Here is a 16,814-nt window from a genome sequence, read left to right on the forward strand (position 1 = left end):
TCTTCTGTACAGTACAGAGGAAGTATTAGGTGTACTACAGTACACAGCTCTCTTATTTCCCATCCTTCAACAGCGCGGTAGAGTAAGCTTGTCTTGTTGAAGTTGGCTGGAAGAAATGGGACCGGCGGGACTTGAGTGGTGACATAACGTTTGCCCGCTCGCCTCGGTGAAACGGCCGACTGCCAGTGAAGGTGTTAAGGTCAGAATTCACTCAGCGCACTCATGGCTTACTTCTTCGAGGCTGTGTGCGTCATCCGTTCTCTCTTCTCCACTGAGGGTAAGCCTGCTCGCCCTGTTTACTTTTGTTACAGATGTGTGTGTGTGAGCATGTGGGTTGATCCCGACAGGCTTACTTCACTGTAGTGATGTTCCAGACAGAGGGTGCATTGATTTCTCAATCGGGTCTTCCTCCTCTGCCACTCAATCCTTTTACTTGACACTATCTCCTCTTTCAGGACGTGTTAAGTTGATCTCTTCCCTGTTATAGCCCTTCTTGTTTGTGTGTGTGTGTGTGTGTGTGTGTGTGTGTGTGTGTTTTAGGTAACTGCTCTATTATACAGTAATAACACTTAAGGACTGATGAATCCATGCCAATTAAAAAAAACAAATCAAACCCCTCTCTCCATGGAGTGACTGTGCAGAATGGATTTTTGTGTTTATCACGCACACAGATTGTCACGGTGCATTAGCTGAGAGGCAGCCTACATTTCAGCCTGGCAGAGCATGAGCAGATAAACGTGAGCACATGTGAGCATTGATTGTGGCCGAGGCAGGCTTTAGAAAAGAACAAACCGATTTACTGACAAGGAAATGGATTATTTTGTTAATGACATCAAATTGACTGCATGACTGACTGAAAATTCAAATTTGAGGACTCAAAAATCATTCAAAATCTGAAATATAAACCTCACCGCTGCTGTCAATTCAGCAGCTTGATTGACTCCTTTGTCTCTCTGGCCTTCCGTCTGCACACATGCACTTACAACAAACACTAACACACTTTCTGTCACTTCGTCTTTGTTTTTAATTGTGTAGCTGCTCACAGTGGAGACCTGGAGGAGGGGGGACGCTGAATAACTAATCCATAACTTGGCCCGAATAGCGGGCAACACAGTTGAAAGACCAACAGTTCTGACTGGAGTGAAAATGAAAAAAGTGTGCGGGGGGAAAAAAATCATGTTCCTTTTAATCATTGAGATCACACTACTCCAAACTCATTTGTAAAGAGGCCTCTTTGTTCTACCGTTCAGATGGTTTGGCTTGAAACAGGGAAAACACGCGTAGCTTCAAGGATAGCTGTATTTAGCTGTCGTTAGCATCGACATATCTCAGGTTACCTTTCGTTTAACCTGTCTCCGTTTGAAATGAGACACAGTTTCTCAGTCATTTTTATTTGCAACCTAATCTCAACACGTTAAAGTCACATTTGATAAACAAAGAATGTTAAGGTCTGAACTTCATCCAGCACAGTATATCTGACATGATCCTGACTGACATTTTGAATGATAAATGAAGCTACGTGGCTTCTACACACCAGCATGTTTTGCATCTTAATGTTGCTAGCAATGTATTTAGCTTTTCCTGCTAACTGAGTTTGACCACATATCTGAGTGGTATTGAAAATCCAACCTTCAGTTTTCTGCAGAATCTAGTAATTAGAGGACGCTATTTTTCACGTTGCTCTCTTCCGCTGTTTCTCCCTTCGTATCTCTGTGTGTTGCATTCATGTGACAAATGCGACATAATGAGTAGAGCTAATGATCAGTCACACCAAATGGCTACAAGGAGATGAATTCAAACACAAAATAGACCTAATGACTCACAATAACAGTGGGACTCACGCAATGCATACAAAGCTAACAGTCAGCAAACGAATTAAACCCAGGCAACTGTCAGCTCGCTGGAAGTACTCAACATTGCGTGTGTTGTTTGTGTGTTTGTGCGGTAAGAGAGTCTGGTGCACATTGAGCCTGTTCACCGTCTCTCACCCTGTCCTCTGTGACAGACAGCAGTGTTTCTGAATGGTCTCTGTCTATTGATGCTCCCGTAAATAGAAACGAATCATAGACCAGGTCTTTGTATAAAAAAAAAAAAAAAAAAAAAAAAAGGAAGAGACCTTGACTTGTCTGGATATGGCTGCTCTGACGTTTGCAGACATGTGAGGCTCTGTGTGCTTTCAGTCCGTCCTGCATCAACTCAATAAATCAAGGCGCTGGCCACATCATCCACTGGTTCATTCACTGCTTGTTTGAGGCCTCACATTTTGTGGAGAGGAGAGGAGAGGAGAGGAGAGAGGGATTGCAATTAAAATGATCAGAGCGAAGGACTCTACACTCCCAGCTGATTCATTACTTGGAGATTTGGAATTGGACTGTTTGATTCAGACGGGTTGAGCTGCAGCATCAGTATACAAGCATCACTTTAAGCCTTTGTGTAATTTGAATGGTCATCAACTCAATATTCATTTTGCTTTCGAAACATCATCATCATCCTCACTCTCATCCACGAGCCTCAGTAGGTGGGGGTTTATCAGGGTGGTCTTACATCAGGAAAACGCCTCGGATTACTAACAGAGTTGTCCATTTCTCTGTTTTGCTGAAAATAAACTCAGACAACTTGAGCAGATTGGGGGACGAACTGGCCCATCAGGAGGCCAGAAGGTGTACAGGAGAGTCAGAGGGCGAACAGATGGGTGGGAGAGGAAAAATAAAAACATGGCATGAGAGTCACAGTTGCTAGTTAGAGGAACAGATCTTTCCCGTGGCGCGAGAACCTAACAGTCGGCGAGGGCAGATGACCCTGCCGCAGTGTTTTCTTTTTCTATCTTCCTCTTTGTCAGATGCTGCACCCTCAATATATTACAACTATTCATTTCTTTCTTTCTTTATTTTCTCTCTCTCTCTCTTAATGCTTCACAAAGTCAGCTGGGACTGAAATGTACCATTTGTCAGCTATTGGCCCAACAGCTCTGAATAAACCACACGGTAGCCGTGACTCTGCACGGCTCTCATAAATACTCGCATGCGACCAACAGATGGAGGGACTTTTTGATTGGCAGGTGGGCGGGCCAGTTACTCAGGGTTATGATGTATGAAGGTGACAGACAGGGAAGATAGAGGGGTATATTCTTTAGACAGCCATTATCAGTATTGTGACCACTCAGAGAAGATTGAAACCTTTTTTTTTAATTATTATTATTATTTTTTTAATGACTCCTCATTTTGTGTGTGTGTGTGTGTGTGTGTGTGTGTGTGTGTGTGTGTGTGTATGTGTGTGTGTGTGTGTGTGTGTTTTTACAGTGATTCTTAATGAACTCAGTGATTCTCTCTTCAAAATCAAAAACTTTTCACACCCACTCGAGCGAGTGTATTGTGTGCAGCTGTAGTGAACTGGAACAGGTTTGTTGTGTTCAGGCAGATAGGCTCACCTACGCCATCCCACACATTATTTGCCTTTCAAACATTTCTGTTCTGCTTTTAAAGGCAGCCCACAGCTTTATGGCTTCTAGTAATAGTTACTTTAGCTTTAGTGCCTGCACTTCTCCATTTCCAAGTTCTTAAAATGAAGATGTTGTGCTGCTTACCCAGATGACTCAGCAACATTTTAAACCATGAGTGGGAAACGCAAACAACTTCCATGAAAGGAAAAAAAAAAAAAAAGCCTCGGGTTTGTTAACAGTATTCCTGACCTGTCCATGTGGACGACACCACTTATCTCTAACAGTAAGACATCAGATATAAGAGGTGTTCGCCTTCCTCTCTTTTTCTAGATCCTTCCATAGATTGTTGTTCGTCTCCAGTGTTCTTCTGAAGGCAGGACAAGACTCGTTTTAGAGCCAGTGTTGTCCTTCTCCATTCGAGCTGTCACTTTTATTCAGGCCTGAACGCGGGCCTTGTCCCCGGACACGAAAACTGACCTCGATACTGACACCGATGCTTAAAAAGAAACTGAAAGGGACAAAACCAAAAAGCTAAATAGAATCAAAGTTAGCTTCAGAAAGCGAGTTTAAAAAAAAGTTCAAAGTAGAAGAGCTCTTCCTTGATTTAGTAGAAGTGAATTCATACGGTGTGCTTATTGGATAGAAGTAAACAAGACTTTAAATTGCTTTTAAACTGACAGCACAGCTGAAGAGTGAGAGGAAGGAATGTTGGGAGAAGAGAGGAAAGGATGAGGTGCAGTAAAAGGACGAGGTCGGATTCAAAGGTTCCAGCTGTCACAGGGTAACACAGGCTGTACAGGCTGTAACGGGGAGCACGAAGTAACCACGAGGCGATCCAGCACCCTGGACACTGTCTTTTTAAACAAGTGACACAGCCTTCTCATGTTGACCTTAAAGACAGACTCCACACTTCCCTCAGTCAGAACCACTGAAGGGGAACGTGCTGTTTTGGGCTCTGTGGCACTGACTCTAAAAATCTGTTTATCGTCTATTTTGAACTGTGACTCTAACATGAGTTCATCCCAAGTAGACATGTTGAAGGTCATCTATTGCCAAAGCTTCTCTCAAACTGCTCGTCGTGGTTTCGGTTTTGTCGTATGTTGTCTTCTAAAATAAAGGAAAAATGGACATCTTCGCGTTGCCCAACCAAAAGAAAAACCAAATGACTCTTTATTCTTACTCTCATGGTGATAAAGGAAAGCATCAACTCCTCACATTCAGCAGCTGGAACCAGAAAGTCTTTTATTTAAAAAAAAAAAATGTTTTATTGAAAACTGACCAAAAGGTGAAAGCAAGCAACAACTTTTTTTTTTCTTTTCACACAGACGACCGCTCGTCTTCTCACTAGTGTAAAGCCTCGTCCATATTTACTCTCCACACATCTAACAGAGTAGGCATTGAACACCAGCAGAGTAATGCTTGAAAAAAAACAAAACATTATATTGAGAGACTGTGAATGAATCTGATATACGGAGAAAATACTACATTGTTCTCACTGAGTCGTGCTTGTGAGTCACCAGAGCCGAGCGATGGCCTTGTTCTCTGTGATGGAATGCTAATCAGCACATCTCCCTCTCTCTCTCTCTCTCTCTCTCTCTCTCCATCTCTTCATCCCACACTCTCTCTCTCTGCCTCTCTATCCTGCAGACTTTAACTACAATACAGATGGCTATGAGGGCGACGGAGCTGAAGACGGCAAGTCTCAGGACGGCTCCGAGACGCTGCCCTACATAGACGAGTCGCCCACCATGTCCCCCCAGCTGTGCGCACCTCAAGGGCCCGACGGAGAGACGGTCTCCCCCACACCACCCGAGGGCCTGCTGGCAGGGGTAAGGACACACACACACACACACACGCACACACGCGCACACACACAAACGTACAAAGGAATGGTCCTTGGCGCTCGAATCTCCACACACAACTTCATACTGTCACACAATAGCAGAACAGATGGCGATGAGAGCTGGGAACATAAATCACAGAGCTGATGTTTCACCAGATGAGTGATGAGTTCTCCTCCAGGCAGGTCCGAAAGAAACCCTTTGTTGTGTGTTTTAGCTCTGCAGCTTGTGTATTATGAACGGCTACATTTTCTCCAAGCAAACTCTGAGCTGTTCGACACTCGAGCAAAATAGTCCTCAAAGTAACGTCAGAAACATCTTATTGACGAGTTAGTCACCAAATGTTTGATTCACTGAGTCGTGTAAGTCTGCTGGTCATCTGATAACCTAAACGATTGGTCCGTACGTTCATTTATCTTTTTTTAAATGTCTAGAATTATTTGAACGCCTCTCATTTCAATGAGCTGGAGATGAGAGTGAAGTTGCTAAATGTTGTGTATTGAAAAAAACATTCCAAACCCAAGGACTCTTCTTCTCCTCTCACACAGACAGAAAAGCAGCAAACCCTTCCACTTAAGAAGCTGAACCAAGGATTAGATGCTTCCATTTAAAAGCCATGATGATACGAATCAATTTGTTCAACAGTTAATTTTTCTCATGTATCAAGTCATTGACTAATGGTTGTGACTCTGGCTTTAAAGCTCCTGTGATTAACTTTTGGGCTTCTGGAAACTTTGATCCCACCTGCATCTGGACAAAACACAACCTCTTTAAGCGTCCTGAGATGACTCCGAATGATCATAAGTAGAGAAAATGTGATCAGGTTTCTCTCAGAGAGCGTCGTAGTTCGTACAGACGCGACAGTATTACTTTTAAATCTGTTTCCTAATCAGTTCAAACTCCTCATAGAGCTTTAATTGATTCTTGAAGAAGCTACTTATCGAAGCTTCGTTTAAAGGAAAGTTCCAAATATATTGATGATCTTACATTTGTTGCTGTAGTTTAAGTCATTAACTGTCGATGATGACAAAGTGTCAGGAGGGTGATGAAGCAGATCTGACATGTTGGTATTTTAGTTCTATGAGCAGCAGGACTTTGACCTGCGAGGACTTCACTCCAGGCTCCGTGTGGCCTCCCGGTCTTTGGGTCTGTTTCTGGGCTGCTGATTGTTTCGTCCCCAGAGTTAGCTCTCCGTGGTCTTGACCCTGCGTAATTGTCAGCAATTAGCCAGAATAGCCGACTGCCTGCAGCACACTGTGGGTGGTGCGTTCATCACAGCAGCAGGAAAGGACTGCTGACCCAGATGGGGTTTGATGCCACCAGGACCAATCAGCTGCTTGCAGCGGGGATGCAGAGTACATGCCGTTAATGTCGCGATCTGTGCAGTGTGCATCACGAAGTCTAACGATCGGCGATGGCACTATTTTCTTTGTGCGTTTGTTGACAGTGTCTCCGTTTACTGAGGCGGTAAGAAACTCGAATCACTTTGTGTTTTCCCGAAGACTTTACCACTTAATTCACTCCAGGCACTTTGAAAGGCGGATTCCAAATCTCCGACTGGGAATCTTGCGTTCAAGATTCAATGGGAGGCTCAGCACGAGTCACGTCGACCCTGACCTGAACCGAAACCTGCATGACACAGACAGAGAGAGAGAGAGAGAGAGAGAGAGAGAGAGAGAGAGAGGCGCTATGGTAGCCTTCTTACCTTCGCACATCCGAGCAGCTTTGACATGCAGCATGAAAGAACCTGAATGAGTAAAATAGCAATAAGGTTGACTCAGACCTCTGATGATTTACACGTTCACAGCTTTGGATGAGTCTACATTTATGCATTAGGGATGATCTTAGAAAGGCCCACTCACTGACACTTACTGTGTATCACATGCCCTTTTACACTCAGAATCCACGTTGCTTTATTTGTCTTTAAAACCTTTAAAGCCTACTTTCTCCCACTTTTATTTCTCTTGAAATCTCCCTCCCGTGCTGCTCTGTTATCACTGTGTGATCGTAATATTGTAAATACATATTGGCCTTTATCGCTGACCTTTTTGTAATGATAGTGATTTATGAATTATTAAGCTGGTTGTTCTGTTTTATTCATCGAGAAGCAGCAAGCTGGGGCCGGCCCATGTAGATGAGAACATGTCTCCATCTAGTGGCAAGTTGGAGAAAAAGCAGGCAAGACGAGACATTGAATACAAATGGAAATGGGGGCGAATGTGCTCACTCCTCACAGCCTCACTTTTAATGCTGTTCTTACAAGTGAAATACTCAGGTAACAAAATGAAAGTTCTTTTAAAGGAGAGCAAATCTGTAAAAAATTCAAAAGTTAGTTTAACCAAACATTTTTTCTCAATCCTGGGATGCAACACCTGGACGCCATCCACCTCCAAGAAGCCATTACTACATGCATGTTAGTTTGAAAAAGGAGATCTACTTTTTTAATCCTTCAAGGGGAAATTCAGTTTTACACTCTGTAGTTGAACATGACACACACACACACACACACACACACACACACACACACACACACACACACACACATTGAAAAACACACACATGCACCAACAAGATCCGATGCACTAAAAGAAGAGGTGACGCTAGACCATCTTCCAGACTTGGTCCGCACCAGGACTTGAACCGGCGACCTTCCAGCTCTCAACACAAGTCCATACAGACTGGGCTGCCTGCCTGCCTGCTTTTGATGCACTGAGAGGAGATTGTGTGTGGAGTCGCTGCGGTCCTCCTCTCCTCACCGTCTTGTTAAGTCGGCCTTTCTTTCCGCTGAGTGTGCTGCACAGACCTTTCATCTGCTGACAGCAGCGATCCAGCGCTGACACATCCATGCCAACATGCACACATCCAGCCAGAGGACAAACACAAGGGTTTCATTTAAACTTAGAGGAGGTTTTTTTTTTTTTTTAACAGGCTTTTTAAAACCTCACTCCTCCATGTATCTACCTGTGATGGTAAAATGATCATTCGCCTGTTGATCTAGCAGGATTTTCTTTCTCCGTTTCCCGTCTCTGATGGTTTTATTCCCTTTTAAAGTCTTTTTAGTTGTGCTGTAATAGACTTTATTGGGGCTGCTGTGGCTTTGTTGGTAGTGGGGTCGTTTCTCAAACAGAAGGTCAAGGGTTAGATCCCCAGCTCCTGTGGTCACATGTCCGATTTGTCCTTGGGGAAAAAAAAAAAAAACACTTAACCCCAAGTTTCTCCCGCTGCTTCGTCGTCAGACTTTAGACTTTGGTCACTTTAGATAGAAACCTCTGCCTCAGGGTGTGAATGTGTCGGTGTGACCTGCGGTGTCAAAGAGCTTTGAGTTGTCAGATGACTAGAAATACAAGCTCAAGTCCATTTACTCATGACCACAACAGATTCTGATTTCTTTTCTCTTTTTTATTGTCCTCAACATTTTTCCATTCTCTTTTTTTATTTTATTGTGTAACTCCCCCCCCCCCCCCCCCCCCCCCCCCTCATAAGTTCCCCTCATCAGTTTACAAACACTCATTCATGTCTCATATCTCGTCAGTACACTTTTGAACTAGCTCTAGATTTTTTCAGATTATTCTGCAGAAACGGACCCAAAACATGAGAAAATTTGTTTTAATATCATTGATCTAAGGGCCAAAAAGGGAACCCTTCAGTTACGGGTGTCACTTCCTGTAAGGCAGCATGTGAGGGTCAGAAGAGAGATGAGAGGTTATGACGAGTGCAGCCAAAATCAGATTTAAATAATCATTTTTCAGAGTGAAACGTTTTTCTTGAATTTCTTTCACGGCATTCTCAGTGTTTTTTTTTTCTTTTTTTCTTTCTAACAGCTTGTCCTGGTGCACACATTTCTCATTTTAACACTTTAAAAAAAACGAAATAAATAATTGAACCGGATGTTCCGTGCGTGCTGAAGTGCTGTTACCCGGTGAACTATGTGACCTGTAATTAGAATCAGCGACGCTAGCAGCACTTTAGCTGCTCTTTGCTCCACATCTAAGGCCCTCAGCAGATCAATACAGACACAATGGACGGAGAGAAGACAGAGGAGAGAAAGAGAAATGGACTCTGCACTGGAGAACGAGAGAAGCTGAGTGTGTGTTTGAGGAAGTGCCTGAAGACACGGAAGACAGACGTGCAGAAAGTGACTCTCCAAAAGCTCACACAGAAACGGCCTGTGTAGCCATCAAGGAAGTGGCTGGATAGCGTTTGTTGTGAGGGGAGGGGCGGGTGTAGAGGGAGGGCAGACCTCATCGACCGAGGTGGAGCAGTACACACACACACACACACACACAAATGGAGTACACATCCACACCAGGAAGCCCGGCAGAGGAAGGGGGTGGGGCTGTGTAGGCGGCGTCCTCTCTCTTTCTCTCTCGGTGTCCAGACGACGTGCTCTGAAGGGAAAACACTGATGTGTCCGGGCAGGCCCTGAAGACGGGAATCTCAGGCAGAAAGGGGAGAGGAGGAGGCGAGAGAGAAGGAGTAAAGAAAGAAAGAAAGAAACAAGCATGGAGGAGGAAGAGGAGGAGGTGCTGTGCTACTTGGACAGGGTGCTGGAGGAGGAGGAGGAGGAGGTGTTTGAATATGGAGATGGGGAGCTGGATCCCATCACTCCCATGCACAGACAGTTCAAGGTGAGACAGCAGCAGGACAGTTGGGACGCAGGGACTACACACACACAAACTCTCTCTTACAAGGCTTGAAATCTTGGCTCTGAACAGCAAAGTGTGTGGGTTTTTTTTGTTGTTGTCATGGTTCAATGTGGCGGCGTTATGTGCTGCTACGTGTGCCGATGAGCCATCTGCGCTGCAAGTGTGTGCGCGCACGCGCGCGTGTGAGAGTGTGTGACAGCCATTGGTCTCTCAGTACGGCCTGATGATGAGGCAGCTACTCAAAAGCACATGTTTCATTACTCTGGTGCTTCTTAAAGCCAGCTGGTTTCTGTTTGTAATGGTAACTTCTGACTGTGTGTGTGTGTAGGTGTGTATGTATATGTATGTGTGTGTGTGTGTGTGTGTGTGTGTGTGTGTGTGTGTGTGTGAGAGTGTGTTTGTGTGTGCTCCCAGTAACTGTATTGACAGAAAGCAGGCCTGCTCTGCACTGTAGCCGTCACTCTTGATAACTTTATATCACATTTATGGCACAGAATAAGAACAGAGGGCACAACATAAGAACACACAGTGTGTCTGTGTATGTGTGTGTGTGTGTGTGTCTGTGTGTGTCTGTGTGTGTGTTGTCTTAACTGACAAGCGCGCACACACAGGAGCAGGTTGCCATGGAAAAATGCTTTCACCGCTCATGTATTTCTCATCTTGCCCTCTCGCCACACAGAAGCTCTTTGTACAGCAAAGGGAAAAAATGTTCCCACTGGTGGAAGAAGTGTTTTTTTCCCCCTTCCTTTCCCGTCTTGTCACTGAAGGAGTGAAGTCGACACGTCACCAACAAACATGTTGACTGACAGTAAAATGCATTTCTGTGTGCTAAGTGAAGGGGGACGGCAAAGTTAGGCATCTTTAAGCAGGAAAACCTTAATAGAAGTAGCTCTTGGATGTAATTGTATTCAATTCAAGACAGAGATATGAACTGATATTTTTGGAGTCTGATATCGATTTCTAATGGAGGAGTTCATCGATTAAGATATGGCAGCTGATGTTGGGAATTTTTAGGGTTAGGGTATCTAGAATACAAAAAAAACCCTTTTTATTATATGCTGAGAGGATGATAAACTACGGAGTTTGAGCAACAACCTTCTGAATTACACCCAGTGTGGGTTTTCTGCACACTCGTTTGTGTAAAAGTTTTCATTTCAGCGTATAATGAAAAGCCGACACGCTGAAACTGATCACAGATCAGATCTTTTGTTGATAAAAATATCAGCCAGCAGATAAAGTGGTCAGGCTCTAAGACATGCGCACACATATTTGTTTTGAAGCTTGAAATATACATTGAGCTTTAGCATACTGGCATATCAAAGAATAACCCGAGAGTCTGACTCACTGCTGGAGCTGCAGTTGTCATGGGCTTCATATAAATGATCTCTCATAAAAGGGAATAGAGCGATCAGAAATGACTCTGAGGCTCAAATCCTCAAATCCCTACACATGCTGTCAGTTCACTGCAGACATGGTGTAAAAAAAACAAAAAACATTGAAAAAGGACAAATACTAAACAGACAGAAATCAATCGTTCTTTTTCCACTGTGTCGCTTTAATTGAGAGAAGAATTTCCACCAATGAACAGCAGATAAAGCACTAACACTGTTACCGTGTGTGTGCGAATGTAAATACATGAAGTGAAAGCCAGCACAGAGTGGCAAGAGTAAACTTAATATATTCATACTCATATATATTTAGTTTCCCTCTGCAGAGACATTTTTAAAATAAACAATGTGACAATAATACGTCATGTATTGAATAAAAGCACAGGCTGTGTGTACTGCACCTGCTGTATTACAGTTTGCCTCCAGTGTTGAGGGAAACGATCCGTGTCCGACTCAGGAGTGATTGGGTTAAAAAAGATGACGTCACAGCTCCTTCCTTCTCTTATCAGGCAGAGCTGATATCATTATAAAGATGTGTTCGTGTTAATAATTCACCTCCAGCTTCTTTCACACAGTCGGTCTTTGGACTCACATGTACAGTATGTACATTCACTTTGTGACACTCACGATGTGTCTTTGACTATAATTATTGCCTTTGACCTGTGTGTGTGTATGTGTGTGTTTGTGTGTGTGTGTGTGTGTGTGTGTGTGTGTGTGTGTGTGTGTGTGTGTGTGTGTGTGTGTGTGTGTGTGTGTGTGTGTGTGTGTGTGTGTGTGTGTGTGTGTGTGTGTGTGTGTGTGTGTGTGTGTGTGTGTGTGTGTGTGTGTGTGTGTGTGTGTGTGTGTGTGTGTGTGTGTGTGTGTGAGCGCGCCCAGAGAGCACGAGTGAATGACAGCTGGGAAGTCGAGATGAGCAACATCAGCTGCTGCTGTACATGATTTTTATTCATATGACATATTCAAACACATTTTTCATTGGTCTTATTAATACAGCGTCCAAACTCGTCTGGATTGTTATAGCTGAGAGCTGAGTGTGAATCATGCAACAGGTCCTAAACGAATCATTATTACAGATGTGTGAGGACGGATTATCATCATCATCTCACCATCATATTGTGTTCAAATGACTGATGAACAGCTTGATGATCAGAGGAGTGTAGAAGTGATCAGTTAAATCAGTGTATGGAGGCTCAGAACACGGATGATATACTGGATGTGATCACAGACTCTCAGTGTTCTTACTGACGGTCACCTGTCACCATTTCACAAGTTTTATGTCATTCAGTTGAAGCAGTAAAACATAGAAGTATCTTTTTTTTTTCCCTTAGGTGTATGCAAAGAAATAAAAGGTGCAGGAAGAATAGAAACTTATCAACCTGCCCTTTGAACATATGTACAATATGCTAATGTACATTTGTATGTACGAAGTCCAAACCTTGTACTTTAATACGTATGTAAACCATAAGTATGGACAACAATCCATCACACATCCTATTTATACTCCTGTACACAGGCTCAACAGAGACAAGAGAAACATGCAGGACAATTTTTATCACATTGGTCAAAAATCCATATTTTTACTCACTTAAGTAGATTTGAATTGTTGAATGTTTCCGCAGTACTGTAAGGCTCTCTTTTCATCATTCCCTCAATTGAAACGCATCTTTTGTTCGACTGCTGTTCTAACAGAATGGAACCTAAACTGACATTTCTCTCCCCTGTTCTACTGAGCGATCTCTTGTGCTCGCTGCTTTCTGTAAACTAAAAAGATCATGAAGCACATTTTTGCTTCCAACATAAATAGCGAGATTGTTATTTCAGAAACAATTTTTCCTGAAGCTTTCGCCTTCACAAATCCGCCTCAGACTCTCATCCTGACTTCATTGTTGAAGCTCGACACCAACCAAAAGTCTCTCGCAGGGAAGAGCAACAGAAGAAGAGCTGATTGAACGACAGACAAGAAGGCAATGGAACTTTTTGCTGTTTGTGTGAGATAAACATAATGTTGGTCTTTGAATATGTTCCAAAAATTCATGCACATTTTAAAATTGTTCAGTGAATGTTGACAGAATAGTTTCATCATGTTGCTGTTTTCACCATGACTGTTTTTATAATCCCTAAAAAAACATACAATAAACTGCTTTTTAAATAAATAGATCTATATTGAGCAGAATTGAGTTCAGACTCTTGGTCCAGACTCTCCGTAGAAGCACCCGTCTTCTACTGACTTCCCTTTATTCAACCTGATGACTAATACATGTTTCTGTTGTGTAAAACATTGACTTATATTAGTTTTGTTTTTGTATATTAGTCACACACACTGAAATGAGTCTGACTTTAGTCTTTGTGGTTTATGTTGTCTTGTATTAAATTATAAAACGTCCTGCACGTATCGGCCATTTCCCCCTTCGCCTTCATGCTGTGATTCTGTAAAGAATCGTGTTTAAAAAAAAAAAAGTTGTTTTCAATAAAACAGAAACACTCTCATACACTACAGCTCAGTTTAACCTGAGCTCATTGGTTATAAATATTATGACATCACATTATGGTTCAGATGATTGACTTTTGCTCTCCCGGCGACTCCTCTTCGACTTTGAGGGCTTTTTCTTCCAGATGTTCACAGGTTCCTAAAAAAACAACTCTCTTTCCAAAGCACTTTGGATGTGTCATTAATCTCATCATGTTTAGCTGATGTGATGACTTGAGCTATGCATTATACACGAGTATGATATTTAGGTTTTAATTGTTTTTGTTTGTTTGTTTTTCTGCAGGGAGAGATTGAGAAAGGACTGGAGATGAAGAAACTGGTGCTGTCTGGTTTTTTAGCCAGTGAGGAGATCTACATTAACCAGCTGGAGGCTCTGCTACTGGTGAGACACACACACACACACACACACACACACACACACACACATTGCTCTTTTCAACTTTCAGTGCACCATTTGTGGTTAAAGGTCTGACTGAACACAAGGTCACCCTCGAACAGTTTCCTGAAACACTAACTGAACGTGCTCTCCCATACCAAGCCACCACTATGTCATATCCTGCCGCCCGTTGTTTGACATCAAGCACGATGTTTGCATGACAGTTGTTAGATCGCGATCACGATCACACTTATAGCACGACGCTTCCAGTGCTTAAAAAGAAAGGTCATACAATGCAGGCGGTCAATGAGGTAAAAAAAACAAAAACAAAAAAAAACCTGTCAGCTCTCAATGACGACACCGAGAGTCGTTTTACAACGTGTTTGTTCCTGTCCTCGTCCACTTCCTCAGTCATTGAAAGAATGACTGAGTAACTTTTTACCTTTGTTGCACTAAAATATTTAACAACATGCACTGTGACAGTCACCACTAAATCAGTTTACTGCTCACACTAGAGTCATTCTAACAAAAGTAAGAAGGTAGTAGGCTGACCAGGAAACAAGCACAGTGTGAAATCATAAATTACAGGCGGTTGAATAAAGAAGATTGAGACGCTGAAGGGGGCTGAACTTAAGAACAAACATTGTTTTTATGAACTGAAGCAAAAACTACACTCGTGTATCAGTCATCAGAAAAGTGTTCTTCTCTTCAGTCGTCTCTCTTCTCCTCCTCTCGTCCTGATAATAACAAACACACACTCGTTCTAAGCTGAACACAGAGCAGGCATTAATAGATCAGATGACATACTGTTTCAAAGAAGTGTTTGAAATCCTTTTTTAGACGCTTCAGCCTGGTTTTTTGGAGTAATTTCTTTTTAACAGCACTGTCAACAGACAATTTGACCCGAAGAACAGAACACACGATATACACGGTGTGTAAAACAAACAAAGTCAAACAGTAATCAAAAGTTCCCACCCTGACCTGTTTAGTAGGGAGGCCTTTTGTGGATCAGGATCAGGCTTCTCCCAAGGCGAGCTCTGCTCAGTCCTGAGGGGGAAAGTGAGGGTGAGGTGGATTGTGGGATATGCTGTTCTATTGAGGTTGTAACCTGTTGAAGAAGCAGGTGCAACAGTACAGAAGGATGGGCTGGATCATGCTTTGATTTTACTCACCTGACTGTGGAGCCTCGGGGTGCACCATACTTTTCAACCTGGGAAGGATCCATTTTTTTTAAAGGGCAGACGCACACTTTCTCTTATTAGACCCAGATTTTACAGTTATTGAACCTACAGATGTGAATTGGCTGCTTAATACATTAGAAAGTAAAATGTCCAACAACTCTGTTATTTCGCTCCAGTGCTGTAATCCCATGATCCTTTCCTGCAATGGAACAAATAACATGGAGAGAGAAAAAAAAGATGGAATATATTATGTCACTTTAACACTTAGCATTGTTGTTGAAACTAATAAGGGCTTTTTAACCTCAGCGCTGTTCCATCACACATAGACGTGACTGGAGGCGTTGATTGTTTCTCCGACTCTGCAGCCATTGTCTGTGCTTTTAAAAGTGAGCCAGTCTGATTACCCATCAGACGACTCGGGGGGGGGGAGAAGCTGACTCACCTCCAGCCTGGGAGAACTTTTGCCTCCATGAAGTGAAAGCTTTTTTTTTCTTTTTTTCAGTTTTCACTGTATTTCAGCCCCCGCCATCACCGCGTCCACCCCGCACACGGCTATGACTAACTGAGTTGGCGTGTGATCTGACCGGTCAGAGGCTGCACAGCAGTGAACACAGTCACCCAATTGCAGAGCAGAGAGGCTAATATTATGCCTGTCACTGGGTGACATGTGGCAAGACCAGGCATCAGCCCAATCAGGCCACTGATTGGCCAATTTTCTGACCCAAATTATAATCATTATCACAGCCTGCTCTCAAAATAGACACAACTTCAACCCACTTTATTGACAGTTGTGTGCAAATGAGTTTAGTTTGGGTGTGATGCCCTGACTTCTACACTTTCTACGAGGCCCAAACTTTGTATTTAACCACAAAAGCTGAACTGCGTTTACTGATTCTTGCCGTTTTCTCTGTCTGCTCTACTCCAGCCCATGCGTCCTCTGAAAGCCACGGCCACGACCTCCCAGCCCGTCCTGACCATCCAGCAGGTAGAGACCATCTTCTACAAAATCCAGGACATCTTTGAGATCCACAAGGAGTTCTATGACGCTCTTTTACCCAACATCCAGCAGTGGGATGAGAAGGTCACTGTGGGGCATCTGTTCCAGAAGCTGGTGAGTCTGAAAAAAGAAAAGAAAGAAAAAAAACTGCACTGAACATGTAAATGAGTGTCTAAAAGGGGAACTGTTTGGTTCTTGCCTTTCGTGTTTGTGAATCACTGGTCTGAATTAGAATGTGTGTGCGCCAGCAAGCGTGCGTGCCAGCGGTCTGAGTGTCTTAGCAGGAATGATCCTGCCTCCTATCTGTCTTCTTTGCTCTGGATGATGTCACTTTAACGGGCTCTAATGGTCATAATGTAATACGGGCATTGTTATGAGTGTTGATGTACAGAATTAGCACAGCTCCAGGCCCTTCACTATAGTCTCAAAGGGTGTTAGACCTCGCTCTGTGTTGGATC

General features: G+C 43.2%; 1 protein-coding gene across 4 annotated transcripts in view; it reads left to right on the top strand.

Annotated features, from left to right (window-relative positions):
- The window catches only part of abr (ABR activator of RhoGEF and GTPase), a 123,540-nt gene that overhangs the window by 40,950 nt on the left and 65,776 nt on the right, over nucleotides 1-16,814 (top strand). For 2 of the 4 annotated variants that reach the window (XM_079355970.1, XM_079355971.1), the window contains exons 2-4: nucleotides 5,087-5,268; nucleotides 14,086-14,184; nucleotides 16,285-16,470. In XM_079355970.1, coding sequence (XP_079212096.1) covers nucleotides 5,087-5,268; nucleotides 14,086-14,184; nucleotides 16,285-16,470 — 467 coding nt within the window. Of the gene's footprint in view, nucleotides 1-87; nucleotides 278-5,086; nucleotides 5,269-9,725; nucleotides 9,909-14,085; nucleotides 14,185-16,284; nucleotides 16,471-16,814 lie in introns of those variants that run through there. The other 2 variants (XM_079355974.1, XM_079355972.1) reach the window with 2 other exon arrangements.

Source organism: Symphodus melops (genome assembly GCF_947650265.1).
Source record: "Symphodus melops genome assembly, chromosome: 11".
NCBI classification, from domain to species: Eukaryota; Metazoa; Chordata; class Actinopteri; order Labriformes; family Labridae; genus Symphodus; species Symphodus melops.